Genomic DNA, 18,072 nt, shown 5'->3' with positions numbered 1-18,072 from the left:
CCACACCATAATTTAAAAAAGAAGGACCCCTGGGGTATGGTAATTCAGTGACCCGTGTGACCCTTTTGGGGTATGAACTAAACCAGTGACTACTTATTTATGTATTTTTGTCTTTTTAGGGCTGCACTCATGGAATATGGAGGCTCCCAGGCTAGGGGGTCGAGTCAGAGCTACAGCCACCCGCCTACGCCACAGCCACCGCAACTCCGAATCTGAGCCGCGTCTGCGACCTGCACCACAGCTCACGGCAACGCTGGATTCTTAACCCACTGAGTGAGGCCAGGGATCGAACCTGAAACCTCCTGGTTACTAGTTGGGTTCGTTAACCACTGAGCCACAACAGGAACTCCTAAACCAGTGACTGAAATGTGTGGTGAATTCAAATGCCAGGGATTTAACCCTTGCTGCCGAGGGATAAATGAGGACTCTTAAGAGTCAGTTCCAGCATGGTGAGCTTTACAACATACACACAAAAGCTTGATTTTTAAAAAGAATAGTTTTAAATTCTTAGTGTGGTGCCTCTTCACAAGTTGGGGTGACCCATGACAATGTTACCCAGTACATAAAGCAGGGTGCTGTGGGAGGTACCTGACTGCTTCCCAGTGGGTGGGAAGGAAGGGCAGAGAAGTCTGCAGAGGTTCTCAAAGCATTGTCCTCAAACCAGCAGCATCGCATCACCTGGGAGCTTGTTAGAAATACAGATACTCAGGCCTTGGAAATGGGGCCAGCAGTCTGTCTTAACCAGTTCTCTTGGTGAGTCTGATGCATATTAAAGTTTGAGAAGCACTAGCCTAGAGGAACTAACATTTAAGCTGAGGTCTAAACCTGTACCATTCAGTCCAGTAGCTGCTGGTCACAGGTGGCTCTTGAACCCTTGAAGTGTGGCTAGTCCAAATTGACATGCGCTTTCAGTATAAAATACACATCAAGGTTGAAAGACTTAGGAAGAAAAAAAGAAAGTAAAATACCTCATTGAGAATTTTTGTATAGATCATGTTGGAATGATAATCTTTTGAACCTATAGGGTTAAATAAAATGTATTAAAATGTCACCTATTTTTTTTTTCTTAATGTGGCTTTTAGAAAATGTAAAATTACATGTGTGGCTTGCGTTTCACTTTGATTGGACACAGCTGATCTAAAGGATGGTTCCCCAAAGCAGAGTGGGGCTGAAGTGGCAGTGGAGGGGGGGGGCTGGTGGTCGAGGGTTCTGCATAGGATGCAGCATGTGCAGAGGTCCTGAAGCCAGAAAGAACATGGAAATGAAAGAAAACCAAAGCCTTGCGGGTCACATCAAGGACTTTAAACTTTGTCCTAAGATCAACAGGGAGTAATTTGAGGATTTTAAATAGGGTACTCAGTTTTCAGGAAGTGTGTAGCTAATAAGGAGGGCAAGGGAGCTACAGCTGAATATTGCAGGGCTCTCAGAATCAAAGCTCCCCCCACCTGCCCCAAAGATGGTGGTGGGGGTGCGGGAAGGGGGGAGGGGGGGGAGGCATTTCGTCAGGAAGTACTGTTGAGAGGGAGCAGGACCCTGCTTGTCAGCTGCCCCTGCCGCTACCCCAGGATATGAGGCAATGACACCCCCACTGGAAAGAGAAGCAGACACTTAGGAATAGTTTTGTCATTCATTTTCAACCGGTTAAAGTCGGGAGCTGGAGGAAACATTCCAGAAGAGTCCAAAGTTGAGTAGGAGTTTGATTACAGAACTGGGGCTCTGCAGGGCACTGGCAAAGGTTTGGTGTTAGGAGGGTCAGGGGCAGGAAGCTGGGCACATACGGGGATTAGAGGGGCTGTCCTTTGACAGAGGAAGGCTGGGGAGGCTCAGGGTCTGACCACCTCCCTCGGAGGTGGCAGGCCCAGGGCAGGGGGCAGTGGTGGTTGTGGTGGCCCCCTTTTCACCTGTGGCCTGCAGGAGCTTTCCCTTTAAGTCACAGATCGTACACCAGCAGCCTCTCTGCCCTGAGACATGTCTTGTTCAGCTCACATTTTTTAAAAAATATTCAAATTAGTTTCAGTGTTGATATCAGGTATCACAAAAAAATTCAAGTTTTTTTGAGAATTGGAAGATCTGAGAACCCCAGTCTCAGTTTTGCAGAGAAGTGGTCTGGAGCTAAGTAGTAGCTACTCCTTTCATTTTTTTTTTTTTTTAAATGTGAACTTCAGGAGCTGAAATGATCACATTTAAAAAAAAAAAAAAAAAGACATGTATTTACTCTAAAAACACAACAGAATCCCCTGGTTCTCTGCAGACTGACCCTGAGTCTTGCATTCTCTCTAGTCTTCAGTTTCGGCAGCACCAGCTTCTCTTTGTTCTCCAGAAAAGCTCTGTGAGTCCAGATCACACAAAAGCATCGTCTATGGTACACAAGTCACGTCCATCAGAGAAGCACGCATATTCCCTGCAGTTCGGCGCTGTTCCCACTACCCCTGCAGCCCAGCGGCACTGCTGCTAACAGATCTGCGGCCCCTGCCTTAAACTTTAAATGAAACCGACTATAGTGTTGTGTTTGTTGGTAAACACTTGGCATACCAGCTCCCTCGATGATTAAAATCTTAAAATCGTAAAGATTGCAAGCTATAAGCCGAAACAGCTCCTCTATGAATATTCAGGAGTTAATTAAATGGGGAAAGTCAGTTGAGAGCAAGGAGGAGAGAGGGAAGTGAGTTCCTGTTGACCTGAGACAGATGCTCTGGTTTGGTACCTCATCCTGTATCCACCCTTGACATGCTAGGGTAACAGACAGGTTGTGTATTTGTAGAGTCTTTGTGGCTGTAATACTGTTTCTGTTCTCCAGTAAGTGTATTTATATATTGAGGGGAAGAAACAGGGATTGTTTTATTTGTTAAAGTAAGCCAATACAGCAGATTAAAATACTGCAAAGCTCAGTGGTAGATGCCTGAAGGTTTGTGATGTTCTAACTACATGTGTTTTGTTCCCTCCATATAATTCATAATCAAAAGATGATGAAGTGACTCTACCTACAATATTTATCCATTACACTTTCTTCATTTGAAGGGAAAATACCTTAGTATTTAGTACAAGGTGCTTCTTGCTTGACAAGACCCAGTAAGGGCCGAGCTAGAGGAACAATTGACAGTTTCTCTTTTCTCCATCTCCTTCCTCCACCGCCACGAAAAAACAAAACAGTAAATGTTGTATGGGAGTGTATCCAGTTTTTGGTGGGCCTAAAGCTTCTACTGTTGGGTAGATTGGAGTGGGCTCTTGAAAAAAAAATGCAGGGGAGTTCCCTTTGTGGCTCAGTGGTTAATGAACCTGACTAGTATCCATGAGGATGTGGCTTCGTTCCCTGGCCTCGCTCAGTAGATTAAGGATCTGGTGTTGCCTTGAGCTGTGGTGTAGGTCGCAGACAAGGCTCAGATGCTGCGTTTGCTGTGGCTGTGGTGTAGGCCAATGGCTATAGTTCTAATTCAGTCCCTAGCCTGGGAACTTCCATAACCTTCAAGTCCAGCCCTAAAAAGCACCCCCCCCCAAAAAAAGCAAACAAAAAACCCATTAGTGTCTAATTAAACACACACTCTCTCTCTCATCCATGCGAATTCATTATTTGGTCTCTCCCAGCCCCTTAGAAGGAGTTGGTTCAAGTGAGGGTTCCTGAAGCTTGGGCTCCATTAGTTTCGTTACTGTTCCGATTCCAGGTGCCAGTAATCACAAGCGCTGCCCTGTTGTCTTTCATCCCCATCCTCTTCTTATGCCGTGCGATGCCCACCTGGTCTGAGGGTGGAGGCATTGCTCTCCCTCCGGAAACGGAAAGCCTCAGTTCTTCTAGGTAACTTCGCCTGAGTTCTGAGCCCAGGCTCTTCCGGTGACCTGATGCTTGCCTGCTCCACAGGCACTAAATAGAGCATCAGATCTGCTGCCTGATGAGAAAGGAAAGTCATAAACCTAACCGTAAACCTGATTCAGTCACTTGCCAACCACCTCAATCTTCTCCCCTTCTGGCCCTTTGTTGGCTTTCCCCTGGAATTAGGAAGCTGTGCTTTAAAGCCTCTCAGCACTCCTTTCAGCATCTCTAGGAATTACGGCAGGATCTGGATTCCAGTTAACTTTATCACTGATGGTTATATAACTGTGGGTGAATCACAGCTTAAGTGGTTCAGAAAACCTCCCATTAATGGAAGCTGCCAAGAATGGCAGAAGACCAGGCCTGGTGTTCACATAATCTCTACTCCCCAGTGTGGACAGCGCTGGCACAGAAACAGAGCGACGTTTGTCCTGGTGGATGTCTGTCCACTGGAAGGAGAGCGAGGCAGGCGGACGCAGCCAGGCCGGAGGTTCTCCTTGGGACAGAGTGGGCTCAGCAGACGTTTGGCGTAATGCGGGGAGTTCAGAAACACTTGAGGGTTGTCTGTGCCGCTTTACTAGACTCTTCTCCTGCTGAGAGGTGGCTGGCATGTGTAGGACAGCGGAAGGGTTGGGTGGAGGAGATGAGGCCTCCTTATCAGTGTGCTGCTTCTCGCTGCTACAGACCTGCTCCTGGTAATCTCTTTCTACAGGCAGCATCTCTCAGCTGCTTAATTGGATAGCTTGTTTTGCATCCGGATTTATTTCTGCCAAAAACTATCTTGAGGCAGGTGAGCAGTTACTTAGGTGAGTACCATATTAGGTGTTAATGTCAATTTAAATCATTTTGGTGTTGTTTAAATGTTGAACCTTAGATTTTCTTATACATGTAGCCTGTGGCATTTTGAGCCATCTGTATGAAGAGCCAGTTGTCACCAATCAATGATTTACATACCAGATACATGTGGTAGTTCATTGAATTAACATGTTTAATAATGTCTGTAATAAGGTGAGACTGGTCAGTATTTCTCTCTCCATCCAGGGGAAAACAAAGTGATTAGGATGCTTCCCATCTCAAGTCAGCTGTAGGAGCTGGGTGTTTCCCACCACTCGTCATCCTTTTGGACACCTGCAACTCATTCTGTTGTATCTTCTCTTCTATAAGCAGAAACTGCCTTTTTTATCTGGTGGAAACACGGCATGCCATTAGAATGAAGTGTTCTGTTGTTTTACATCACACAATTAACATACTATCCAGGCATCAGAAAATTTAAGTCAGCCAGGCTCCCTGGAATTAGTTATTTGTAGACTCGGCCTGTATGGGCCACAGTGTGCATGAGCTGCTGGATGTCTGACTTCACAACTGTTCAAGGAATCATCTCAGCGATTTTAGAAACTGGCTGTCGTAAAGTTGTGCTTCCACTCCCAGGGAGTCCGTGGAATGAAAAGTATGACATACTTGCCGTTTCTTCTCTTTCTAGATGTGTTGCTGTCACTGAACCGTGGCCCATTGGAAAGCACTAGGGAAGCTCAGCCGTCAGGATGTCCAAGTACAAACTGATTATGTTGAGACATGGAGAGGGTGCTTGGAATAAAGAGAACCGTTTTTGTAGCTGGGTGGACCAGAAACTTAACAGTGAAGGAATGGAGGAAGCTCGGAACTGTGGGAAGCAGCTCAAAGCGCTCAACTTTGAGTTTGATCTCGTGTTCACGTCCGTCCTTAATCGGTCCATCCACACAGCCTGGCTGATCCTGGAAGAGCTGGGGCAGGAGTGGGTTCCCGTGGAAAGCTCCTGGCGTCTCAATGAGCGTCACTATGGAGCCTTGATCAGTCTCAACAGGGAGCAAATGGCTTTGAATCACGGTGAGGAGCAGGTGAGGCTGTGGAGAAGGAGCTACAATATAACCCCACCGCCCATTGAGGAGTCCCATCCTTACTTCCACGAAATCTACAACGACCGGAGGTACAAAGTGTGCGACGTGCCTTTGGATCAGCTGCCGCGATCCGAGAGCTTGAAGGATGTTCTGGAGAGACTCCTTCCCTATTGGAATGAAAGGATTGCTCCTGAAGTATTAAGTGGTAAAACCATCCTGATATCTGCCCATGGAAATAGCAGCCGGGCACTCCTGAAACATTTGGAAGGTACCATCTTTATGCTACTATTTACTGTCTTTTTTTTTTTTTTTTTTTTTTTTAGGGCCGCACCTGCGGCATCTGGAGGTTCCCAGGCTAGGGGTCTAATCGGAGCTGCCGCTGCCAGCCTACACCACAGCCACAGCATCCGGGATCCAAGCCATATCTGCGACCTACACCACAGCTCCCCGCAACACCGAATCCTTAACCGAGCGAGGCCAGGGGTCGAACTCGCCTCCTCAGGGTACTAGTCGGGTTCTTTAACCACTGAGCCATGATGGGAACTCAGCTACTACTTATTAAAGGTTGCTACTGTTATAGTTGGACCTTAATCCAGAAAGGACATGGTTTCTAAGCTAACAAGGCATAGTTTGCATAATGATAGACTTTCCTTTCTGATTACCCTTTGTTACTTCAGTTTTTTAAGGATCTTTGTGTTCTACCAATCAGAAATCCCGGGGCCTGTTAGGAACTGAAGCTCTGATTCTCTAACAAACCTCAGAAGCACCTGGAGGGAGGGCTCCACCTTCCACTGGTAGCGCCCCGCCCTTGGAGTTGCTCAACCAGTGGGCCTGGGGTGTGGCCTGATCATTTGGCATTTCTAAGAAATTCTCACGTGATGTTGATACTGCTGCTTGGGGTCCTCCACTTTGAGAACCACTGACCTTAAAAGATCATGTGGCTTTTGTTGCAACAACATAAGCCGAGGCTGGGGAGGGAGGAAATTTTGTGGAAATGGTATGCCAGGTTAAAAAAAAAAATTTTTTTTGAGTCTTTCAAGATAAGTAAAGACTTCAGTTTTGTTCAGTTCTTCCAACTTGAAACAGTTGTTGCTGTGTTTTCAGACCTGGATTTTCCTTCGAATGGCTTTGTTTCAGTGTTCTCTTTCCAGACCAGGCTTAGTCATTGACCGGGAGAAAGTTAGGAGGCAGGAAAATAAAAGGATGCCTTAATTGGAGATAATCGGTAGCCTTAATTTTAACTCCTTGATGCTGTGTTCTAAAAGGTACTTTGTTGTTACCTTCCTCCTGAGTAAGATGAACTACGTGACCCCTTCTGAGCACTGCAGCTCCTCAGTTTGAGGCAGCGGTGATGGGCTGCACTGTGACACCTTCCAGGGGTTTCTCCCTCCCCTCTCCCATCACTAAATAATCCTGGACGGTTGTGTGTTTTGAAGGATCTGCCCTGTCTGGAACTTTCCTCTCGTCCCCGTCAGCAGTCAGCCCACTGGCATTAGCATGCATTTCTCCAGCATTCCCTTTTCATTCTGCCTGACTTTTCTGTACGAGGCTGTGAAAAATGAAAAGGTCGACGTTGCACATGAAATAAGCGAAAGGTTATTGTGAATAAAATGAAATGACCTTTATGAGATTTTAACGTGAACCTTTTAGCATGTATCCCCTCCCCCCGAATTTTTATAACATGGCCAAGGGCAAGTCATTTCTCATATACCTGCCATCTATTAGTTGTGCAGAAATCTAAAATCTACAGACTTAGCTGGCTGTCAAAAACTTTATTGGCCAGATAGGGTGCTTGATCTGTTTGTATGTGTGTGTATATGTGTATATATGTGTGTGTGTGTGTATATATATATATATCTTATTTACTCAACTCTATAGTGGGTTTTATTCTTGCTGTTCAGAATAGTCAGATATTTGCTTCGCTACCTATATATAGCATCATCATTACTGGATTCTAGGACGTTATTGTTGGAAAAGGAGTTGAGGCTCCTCTTAGGACAACAACACACTGCAATTCAGGATTTCGGAGTTTATGGCAGAAGATGTGTTCTGTCTCACCATGCCAAGTCCTTCTTTCCACAGATGGGTCTTAGGTCTCTTTGCAGCCAGGCCCCCTTCCCTAAAGAAGATGCCATCAGCTCCCTCAGGATTCTCTTTTCTTCCCCAGCTCAGCTAGGAAATCCTCCTTTTAAAGACAGTTCCCTGCTGGTTAGTACCATTTACTCCTTCCCTATCTTCAGGTTTAGAGCTCTGAGATGCCGAAGTCCCAGTGATAGCTTATTTTAGATGCCTCCTTCTGTTAGTGCAGAATCATTTGTTACTCTTCTTTTTTTAAAAGAAATAGGAAGGTTAACCAATGGTGGTGGAGGAGTTCCATCATGGCTCAGCAGTAATGAACCCAACTAGGATCCATGAGGACGCTGGTTCGATCCCTGGCCTTGTTCAGTGGGTTAAGGATCTGGCGTTGCCGTGAGCTGTGGCGCAGGTCACAGACACAGCTCCGATCCATTGCTGCTGTGGCTGTGGTGTAGGCTGGCATCTACAGCTCTGATTCAGCCCCTAGCCTGGGAACTTCCATGTGCCTCAGGAGTGGCCCTAAAAAGCAAAAAACAAAACAAAACAAGTGGTGGTGGAGAAGATTGTCACCATGGTGAGGCTGGAGGGAGGATTGCCTGTGGAGGGCAAGGTAATGCGTCGAAAAGCTGACTTTCTATGTTTGAGGGAGGTTTTGAAACTGTTAATAATTTATTGAAAAACAATCAAATGGCATAGTTGCCTGGGAAAACAAGCTGGTAGTTTCTTGATGGTGAAACATGGAGTTATCATATGATCCAGCGATTCCAGTCCTAGGTACATACCTGTATGCATTTCCTAGTTTTGTTCTAACAAAGTACCTAAACCTGGGGGTCAGGGCGGGTGGGGAGCTTAAAACAACAGATAATAATTTTCTCACAGTTCGGGGAGCTGGAAATGCTAAATCAAAGTACTGGCAGAGTCTTGCTCTCTCTAGTGGCTCTAGGAGAGAATCCCTTCTTGCCCTTTGTAGTTTCTGGTGTTTGCAAGAAATCTTTAACATTCCTGGGCTTGTAGATGCAACAGTATCACCTTCCATCCTCACGTGATATTCTCTCTGTGTGTCTCTGTTTCTTGTCCAAATTTTTGCTTTTATAAGGACGCCAACACTATTGGACTAGAGCCTACCCAGTGACTTGATTTTAATTGGATTAACTCTGTAAAGACCCATTTCCAAATCAGGTCACATTCTGAGGTATTGAGGTGAACTTCAACATATCTTTTTTGGGGGGTATAGTTCAACTCATAACAGTACCCAAGAGAAATGGAAGCATACATCCACACAGAAACTTGTACACAAACCATCAGAGCACTATTGTCCATAGTAGCCAAACTGTGGAAGCAACCCAGATGCCCATCAGCGGGTGATTGGATAAATAAAACACGTGCGTGCGGTATAGCCATATAATTAAATATTATTCAGCATTGAAAAATAATGAACTATTGACACATGGTATAACATGGGTGCACCTTGAAATCATTATTACATGAAAGAAGCCAGTCACAAAGGATCACATATTGTGGGGTTATATTTGCAAAAAAATCTCCAGAATAGGCAGATCTATAGAGAACAGAAAATAGATTGTTTCTTCAGACTGGGGTGGAGGAGGTTGGGGGTGGAATGAAGAGTGACTGCTGTTAGGTGCGGGGTGTCTTCTTGGGTTGTGGGTGATGGTTGCACAACCCTGAATATGCTAAAAGCCATCATACACCTTAAATGGATGAATTGTGTGCTATGGGAATTACCTCATTAAAGCTGCAAAATAATTTAATCAATGAGATTAAAGACAAAGGATTGACATTGGCCTAGAAGGCAGTAGTTTAGGACAGATACATGGAAGTGACAGATAACAAAGCAGACATGCCTGAATGTGGAATATAGGACAAAGGCAAAAAATTAAAACCCAGCCTTGACCATCAGGACAGAAATGAATTTACCGGGATTGCTGAGAAATTCACAGGCATTTGAACTCAGGCTTCATTTAACTTTTCTTCTGAAAATCTTTTTTTTTTTTTTTAAAGTTGAATGTATGGAATTAAATTACTTTTCAGAGAATAATGAAATAGAAGCAACCTTAAATTATAATTCTTGTCCCTATCACTATAAATAGGCTGTATAAAAAATGTTTCTGTTGGGATAATTGATTAAAACAGTGGTGTAAATGGTACAAGGAGAAGGGAGTAGGAAGTATGTGTAAAGGAAGGGGTGGGCCGGCAGGTGTCTGCAGGAGAAGAGAGGTGTTTGGGAGGGAGATATTCGAATAATGGTAGGGTTTGTGGCCAGGGAGGATGGCAGATGTTCAGGGGGAAAAAAACTGGCAGAAAAGCCAAAATATGCCATTGGGCATAGAAGACAGGCATGGTTTGTAGTCTTGGCTCACCCACCCTGGGGAGAACAACTTTGTTCTTTTTTGGTCTATAGTACCCCCTGCTGGTACAGTTGTTTGGATTCGTCAAGTACCTTGATGTTGCTGATTCCCCATAGTAACTTCCACGTCTCACATGGGAGAGTCCTTTTATGTGCTAGACTAGATTTTAGGATCACATCATAAATTAGTTATCATCTCTTGTTTTAGGAATCCTTTATTTTTTTGTCTTTTTAGGGCCGCACTTTCGGTATACGGAGATTCCCAAGCCGCAACGCTGGATCCTTAAGCCACTGAGCAAGGCCAGGAATCAAACCTGCAACCTCATGGTTCCTAGTCAGATTTGTTTCCACTGAGCCACGATGGGAACTCCTAGGAATCCTTTAAATGCCAGTCTCCACTAATGGAATTTCTCTTACAGTGTATGTTGAAAAGTGAGATCCAAGTATTCTATGTCACAGCTCTAAGAATTAACCATAAGTGACTTTCCTAAAGATCAGAACAAATAGTGTATGTTATTTCTTCTGTCTTTTTTGTTAATTTGGTAAGATTTCAGCCCTTTTACACTTTAAATGTGGATGCTCACTAGAGTAGGAATACCAACATTAGTCCTCTTATCTTGCGTATCTAACTTTGAAGAGCTCATGTTTGAAGGCTTCATGTGGAACCTGATAAATTCCCAACCTAAAAGAAAACATTCCATTGAATTTGGATGCTGACTTTTCAAGACTCCAGAATTAAGTGAAACTCCCTTACTTTGAGGAGAAAATAGATTTTTATTTTATAGGAAGATTACAGGTTAGTGTTTTGTGTGTGTGTGTTTCTGTTAAAAAAATTATACAATTTTCCATCTTAATTACCAGCTTACTTTTACTGTAAATTTATATGACTGTACATCCCACCTGCATTTTCTGGTCAATACCTGTTATCCCAGTGCAATTATTAATAGCATCCCCTTCCACTTACAGAAGTGCCCCAACTTGGGTAATAGATTACATGGTCACTTTATTATGGAGAAACTAGATTTCATCTGTATTAAGAAATGAATCTTTGAAATGGGTGTTAGCAGATTTCCTATAAGTACAAAAATTGCTAAATTCTTTGCATTGATCACAAAAGTCAAAATGCATGTGCTTGTAGACGGATCTGATCCCCAGACCTGGTTTCTAGATATGTTTATATAAAATTCTCCCCTAAAAACAGGAACTTTCAAGGAAGTGGGCAGTTTTCCCCATATTGTCGTTAAACTGCTTGACAGACATAGAGCATTTTACCTTCTTCTGGGGAGGAGCGTGGTCACTGATAGCATCAGTGGCAGCATATTGTCCTGTCATAAAGATACTGTATTATTTAAAGACTGTAACTTTGGAGTAGGAAGAATGATGACCCAGTCAAGTAACTAATTAGGATATGGGTCTGCCCCCAAACCTCCAAGTGCCTCAAGATCTTTCTACTACTGAGATGAGTGTTAATCATCTACTCTAGGTGGTCTACACCTCAACATGGAGACTGTTGGGTTGCTAAGACATTATTATTTCTGAACTAACTGGTATTATGATTTTTTCAGGCATAACTCACTTTATTGTGCTTTGCTTTATTTTTTAATAAGATTTTTATTTTTGCTATTATACTTGATTTACAATGTTCTGCCAGTTTCTACTGTACAGCAGAGGGACCCAGTCATACATATATATATGTATATATATGTATATATACATATATATATATTCTTTTTCTCATAGTATCCTCCATCATGCTCCATCACAAATGATTTAGATATAGTTCCCTCTGCTAGACAGTAGGATCTCATTGCTTACCTGCTCCAAATGCAAGAGTTTGCATCAACTAACCCCAAATCCTCAATCCATCCCATTCCCTCCCCCTTGGCAACCACAAGTCTGTTCTGTATGTCCATGAGTTTGTTTATTTTCTGTAGATAGGTTGTGCCATATATTAGATTCCAGATATAAGTGATATCATATGGTATTTGTTTTTCTCTTTCTGACTTCACTTAGTATGAGAGTCTCTAGTTCCATCCATGTTGCTGCCAGTGGCATTATTTTGTTCTTTTTTATGGATGAGTAGCATTCCATTGTGTATATGTACCATATCTTCTTCCACATCCATTCATCTGTTGATGGACATTTAGGTTGTTTCCATGTCTTGGCTATTGTGAATAGTGCTGCAGTGGACATAGCAGTGCATGTATCTTTTTCAATGAAAGTTTTGAACAGATATATGCCCAGGAGTGGGATTGCTGGGTCATATGGTAGTTTTATATTTAGTTTTCTGAGGAACATCCTTACTGTTTTCCATAGCTGTTGTACCAGTTTATATTCCCACCAACAGTGAAGGAGGGCACCCTTTTCTCCATACCCTCCAGCATTTGTTATTTGTTGACTTGTTAAGGGTGGCCATTGTGACTGGTGTAAGGTGGTACCTCATAGTAGTTTTGATTTGCATTTCCCTAATAATTAATGATGTTGAGCATTTTTTTCATTACCTGTTGCCGTCTATATATCTTCTTTGGAAAAAGGCCTATTCAGGTCTTCTGCCCATTTTCAATTGGGTTTTTGGTTTTTTTACTGTTGAGTTGTATATAAGTTGTTTGTATATTTTAGAGATTAAGCCCTTGTCAATTGCATTGTTTGAAACTATTTTCTCTCATTCAATAGGTTGTATTTTGGTGTTTTTTTTATGGTTTCCTTGCTGTACAAAAGCTTGTTTCATTAGATCCCATTGGTTTATTTTTGTTTTTATTTCTGTTGCCTTGGGAGACCAACCTGAGAAAACATTTGTAAGGTTGAGGTCAGAGAATATTTTGTCTATGTTCTCTTCTAGGAGTTTTACGGTGTCTTATCTTAGATTTAAATCTTCAAGCCATTTTGAGTTTATTTTTGTGTACGGTGTGAGGGTGTGTTCCAATTTTATTGATTTACATGCAGCTGTCCAGTTTTCCCAGCACTACTTACTGAAGAGACTGTCTTTTTCCCATTTTATAGTCTTGCCTCCTTTGTCAAAGATTAATTGACCATAGGTGTCAGGGTTTATTTCTGGGTTCTCTATTCTGTTCCATTGCTCTGTATGTCTGTTTTGGTATCAGTACCACACTGTCTTGATTACTGTGGCTTTGTAATATTGCCTGAAGCCTGGGAGAGTTATGCCTCCTGGTTGGTTTGTTTTTGGTTTTTTGTTTGTTTGTTTTTTGTTTTGTTTTGTTTTGTTTTTAGCCAGGATTTCTTTGACAATTCTGCGTCTTATATCATTCCATATAAATTTTTGGATTGTTCGTTCTCATTCTATGAAAAATGTCATGGGTAATTTGATGGGGATTGCATTGAATCTGTAGATTGCTTTGGGTAGTATGGCCGTTTTAACAAAATTAATTTTTCCAATCCAGGGGCATGGAATATTTTTTTATCTCTTTGAATCCTCTTTAATTTCCTTGATTAATGTTTTGTAGTTCTGTAGTTCTCAGCATATAAGTCTTTCACCTCCTTAATCAGGTATATTCCTAGGTATTTAATTTTTTGAGTGTGATTTTAAAGGATATTATATTTTTATATTCCTTTTCTAATATTTCATTGTTAGTATACAGAAATGCAACTGATTAACAACTATATGTTAATCTTGTATCCTGCTCCTTTGCTGAATTAATTGATCAGTTCGAGTAGTTTTTGTGTGGAGTCCTTAGGGTTTTCTATATGTAGTATCCTATTGTCTGCATAGAGTGATAATTTTACCTCCTCTTCGAATTTGGAGACCTTTTATTTTTTTTGTTTGTCTGCTTGCTGTGGCTAGGATTTCCAATACTATGTTGAGTAAAAGTGGTGAGAGTGGGCATCCTTATCTTGTTCCAGATTTTAGTGGGAAGGCTTTTAGCTTTTCCCCATTATTATATTTGCTGTGGGTTTGTCATAAATGGCTTTGATTATGTTAAGGTATGTCCCCTCTATATCCACTTTGGTAAGAATTTTTATCATGTGGGGATGTTGAATTTTGTCAAGTGCTTTTTCTGCATACATTGAGATGATCATGTGTTTTTTGACTTTTTTTTTTTGTTAATGTGTTGTGTGATGTTGAGTGATTTGTGTATGTTGAACCATCCTTGTGAACTTTGAATGAATCCCACCTGGTCGTGGTGTATGATCTCTTTTATATGTTGTTGAATTCAGTTGGCTAAAATTTTGTTGAGAATTTTTGCATCTATATTTATCAAAGACATTGGCCTATAATTTTCTTTTTTGGCAGTATCTTTGTCTGGTTTTTGGATTAGGGTGATGGTGGCTTCATAGAATATCTTTGGGAGTGTTCCTTCAACCTTTCAGAAAAGTTGAAAGATGGGTACAAGTTCCTTTATGCAAAGAGAAACTCTCATGTTTGGCAGAATTTACCTATGAAGCCATCTGGTCCTGGGCTTTTGTTGGTAGGGAGTGTTTTTATTATATATTCAATTTCATTTCTAGTAATTGGTCTGTTCAGTCGATCTATTTCTTCTTGGTTCAGTTTTGGTGGGCTATAAGTCTCTAGGAAGTTGTCCATTTCTTCTAGGTTGTCAAATTTGTTGGCTTCTAATTGTTCATAGTATTATCTTATGGTTTTTTGTATTTCTTCAGTATCTGTTGATATTTCTCCTTTTTTATTTCTTATTTTGTTTGAGTCTCTCCTTTCTTGGTGAGTCTGGCCAGAGGCTTGTCAATTTTGTTTACCCTTTCAAAGAACTAGCTCTTGGTTTTATTTTTTTCTATTGTGTTTTGAATCTCTATTTTATTGATTCCTCTCTGATCTTTATGATTTCCCTCCTAATGCTGACTTTAGGTTTTGTTCTTTTTTTTCTAATTCTTTCAGATGGTAGGTTAAGTTGTTGATTTGAGATTTTTCTTCTTTTTTTGAGGAAGGCCTGTATCACTATGAACTTCCCTCTAAGAACCACTTTTGTGACATCCCATAGATTTTGAATGGCTGTGTTTTCATTATCATTTGTCTCAAGGTATTTTTTTAATTTCCCTTTTGATTTCCTTGTTGACCCATTGGTTTTTTAGTTACATGTTGTTTAGTCTCCATGTAGTCAGTTTTTTCTCATTTCTTTTCCTGTGGTTGATTTCTAGTTTTATGCCATTGTGGTCAGAGAAGATACTTGAAATAATTTCTATACTCTTAAGTTTGTCGAGGTTACTTTTGTGCCCCAGTATGTAGTTGATCCTTGAAAATGTTCCATGGGCACTTGAAAAGAATGTATATTCTGATTTTTTAGGTGCAGTGTCCTGAAAATGTCAATTAAGTCTAACTTTTCTATTGCGTTTAGGATCTCTGTTGCCTTATTAATGTTCTGTCCAGAGGATTTGCCCATTACTGTGAGTGAGGCATTCAAGTCTCCTACTATTGTTTTTCCATCACTTTCTCCTTTTATGTCTGTTAGTATTTGTTGTATGTATCTGGGTGCTCCTATGTTAGGGGCATATGTATTGACAATTGTAATATCCTCTTCTTGAATGGATCCTTATATTATTAAATAGTGTCCTTCTTTGTCTTTCTTTATGACCGCCTTTTTTTTTTTTTTTTTGGCTTTTTGCTATTTCTTTGGGCCGATCCTGTGGCATATGGAGGTTCCCAGGCTAGGGGTCGAATCGGAGCTGTAGCCCCCGGCCTACGCCAGAGCCACAGCAACTCGGGATCCGAGCCGAGTCTGCAAACTACACCACAGCTCATGGCAATGCCGGATCCTTAACCCACTGAGCAAGGGCAGGGACCGAACCCACAACCTCCTGGTTCCTAGTCGGATTCGTTAACCACTGCACCACGACGGGAACTCCTGGCTGCCTTTTTAAAGTCTATTTTGTTTGTTATGAGTATTGTAACCCTTGTTTTCCTGTCTTTTCCATTTTCATGAAGTATTTTTTCCATCTGCTCATTTTCAATTTATGAGTGTCCTTTGCCCTAATGTGAGTCTCTTGAAGACAGCATATTGTAGGCTCTTGTTGTTTTTTTTTTTTTTTATCCAATCTGCCACTCTTTGTCTTTTGATTGGAGCATTCAGTCTATTAACATTTAAGGTAATTATTGATAAATATGTATTTATTGCCATTTTAAACCTTGTTTTCCAGTTGATTCTATGTTTCTTCTTTGTTCCTTTCTTTTTGTGGTTGTTGTTTTTGTTGGATGATTTCCTTTTATTTTATGCTTGTATCCTCTTCTTTTTAGTTTCTGTGAATGTGATGTTTTGTTTTGATTCGTGGTTGCCCTGTTTTTCAAGTGTGTTAACCCCTTCCTATATCTGCTTACTTTAGCCTGATACTCATATAGGCTCAAACACATTCTTAAAAAAAAAGAAAGAAAGAAGAGTCTAGATTTTCTTACTTTCCTTCCCACATTCTATGATTTCAAAGTCCTTTTTCAACATCTTTATGTTTGTTCTTTTGCTATTCCTTGTGTTTATCATTGCTTTTACAATAGTTTGGTTTTTTTCATTTTAGATCTGTATACTGGCTTAAGTGATTGCTTTCCAACTGTGAGTTCCTCCATCCTATTTCTTCTTACTTTTTTATTTAGAGGAGCCCTTTCAGTAATTCTTTTAGAATGGGTTTAGTATTGCTGTACTCTTAGTTTTTGTTTGTTGGAGAAATTCTTTATTTCTCCTGCTATTTTAAATGATATTTTTGATAGGTAGAGTATTCTAGGCTGCAAATTTTTCCCTTGTAGAACTTTGAATATATCTTGCCACTCTCTCTTCTGGCCTGTAGTGTTTCTGCAGAGAAATCAGCTGATGGCCTTATAGGGGCTCCCTTATAATCAAGTCTTTGTTTTTCTCTTGCTTCCTTTAGAATCCTCTCCTTATCTTTAACTTTTGCCATTTTTATTACAATATGTCTTGGTGTGGGCCTGTTTGGGTTCAACTCGTTTGGAGCCCTTGTGCTTCCTGTATGTTGATATCTATTTCCTTTAGATTTGGAAAGTTTTCAGACATAATTTCTTCAAATATATTTTCAATCCCCTTTTCTTTTTCTTTTCCTTCTGGAATCTGTATTATGCGTAGATTGGCCCACTTTGTATTATCCCATAGATCTCTTATATTGCTTTCATGTTTTGTCATTTGGTTTTCTGTCTGCTGTCCTTCTTGGATGATTTCCACTGTTCTGTCTTCCAAGTCGCTAATCTGTTCCTCTGCATTATTTATTCTGCTCTTCAGTGCCTTTAACTCAGATTGCATCTCTACAAATGAATTTTCTAATTTTTCTTGGTTCCTCCTTATATTTTCTAGTTCCTTTCTAAAGTAACCTGCATTACTGTTTATATGCACTCTTTTTTTTTTTTTTTTTTGTCTTTTTGCTATTTCTTGGGCCGCTCCCGTGGCATATGGAGGTTCCCAGGCTAGGGGTCCAATCGGAGCTGTGGCCACCGGCCTACGCCAGAGCCACAGCAACGCGGGAACCGAGCCGAGTCTGCAACCTATACCACATGCAGCTCACGGCAACGCCAGATTGTTAACTCACTGAGCAAGGGCAGGGACCGAACCCACAACCTCACGGTTTCTAGTCGGATTCGTTAACCACTGCGCCATGCCAGGAACTCCTATATGCACTCTTAATTCCTTCATATTCACTCTTAATTCCTTCAGTATTTTCAGTATCTCTTTTTTGAACTCTGTTAAATTGCAGGGGTCTGTTTCATTGTTTGCTCCCTCAGGTGAATTCTCCTGTTCTTTTAACTGGGGATGGTTCCTGAGCTTCTTCATTTTGCTTATATTTCTCTTATTCTTCAGAGCCTGAGTCACAGTGTCCAGCCTCCACCCGAGCATCTCAGGTTGTGGTGTCCAAGGGCGCGGTGGTGCAGACCATCTGTGTGGCTCTCACTCTGCTTTGCCCTCCTCAGTCCAGATGCTGTACTTTTCTCCATGACTTTGAGGTCCCTCCATCTCAGCTGATCTCCCCATCAGTTAGGTGGCTTCCCAGTCTAT

At 41.5% G+C, this 18,072-nt stretch overlaps 1 protein-coding gene across 1 annotated transcript in view; it reads left to right on the top strand.

Moving 5' to 3' along the window:
- Positions 1 to 18,072, top strand: part of BPGM (bisphosphoglycerate mutase) — a 37,385-nt gene that overhangs the window by 6,074 nt on the left and 13,239 nt on the right. The window contains exon 2 of the mRNA XM_047763521.1: positions 5,286 to 5,947. Within this exon, the coding sequence (XP_047619477.1) occupies positions 5,347 to 5,947 (601 nt within the window). The 5' untranslated portion in view covers positions 5,286 to 5,346. The remainder of the gene's footprint in view (positions 1 to 5,285; positions 5,948 to 18,072) is intronic.

This window comes from Phacochoerus africanus, chromosome 16, assembly GCF_016906955.1.
Source record: "Phacochoerus africanus isolate WHEZ1 chromosome 16, ROS_Pafr_v1, whole genome shotgun sequence".
Taxonomy (NCBI): Eukaryota; Metazoa; Chordata; class Mammalia; order Artiodactyla; family Suidae; genus Phacochoerus; species Phacochoerus africanus.
This window is presented reverse-complemented; position numbering and strand designations above follow the sequence as displayed.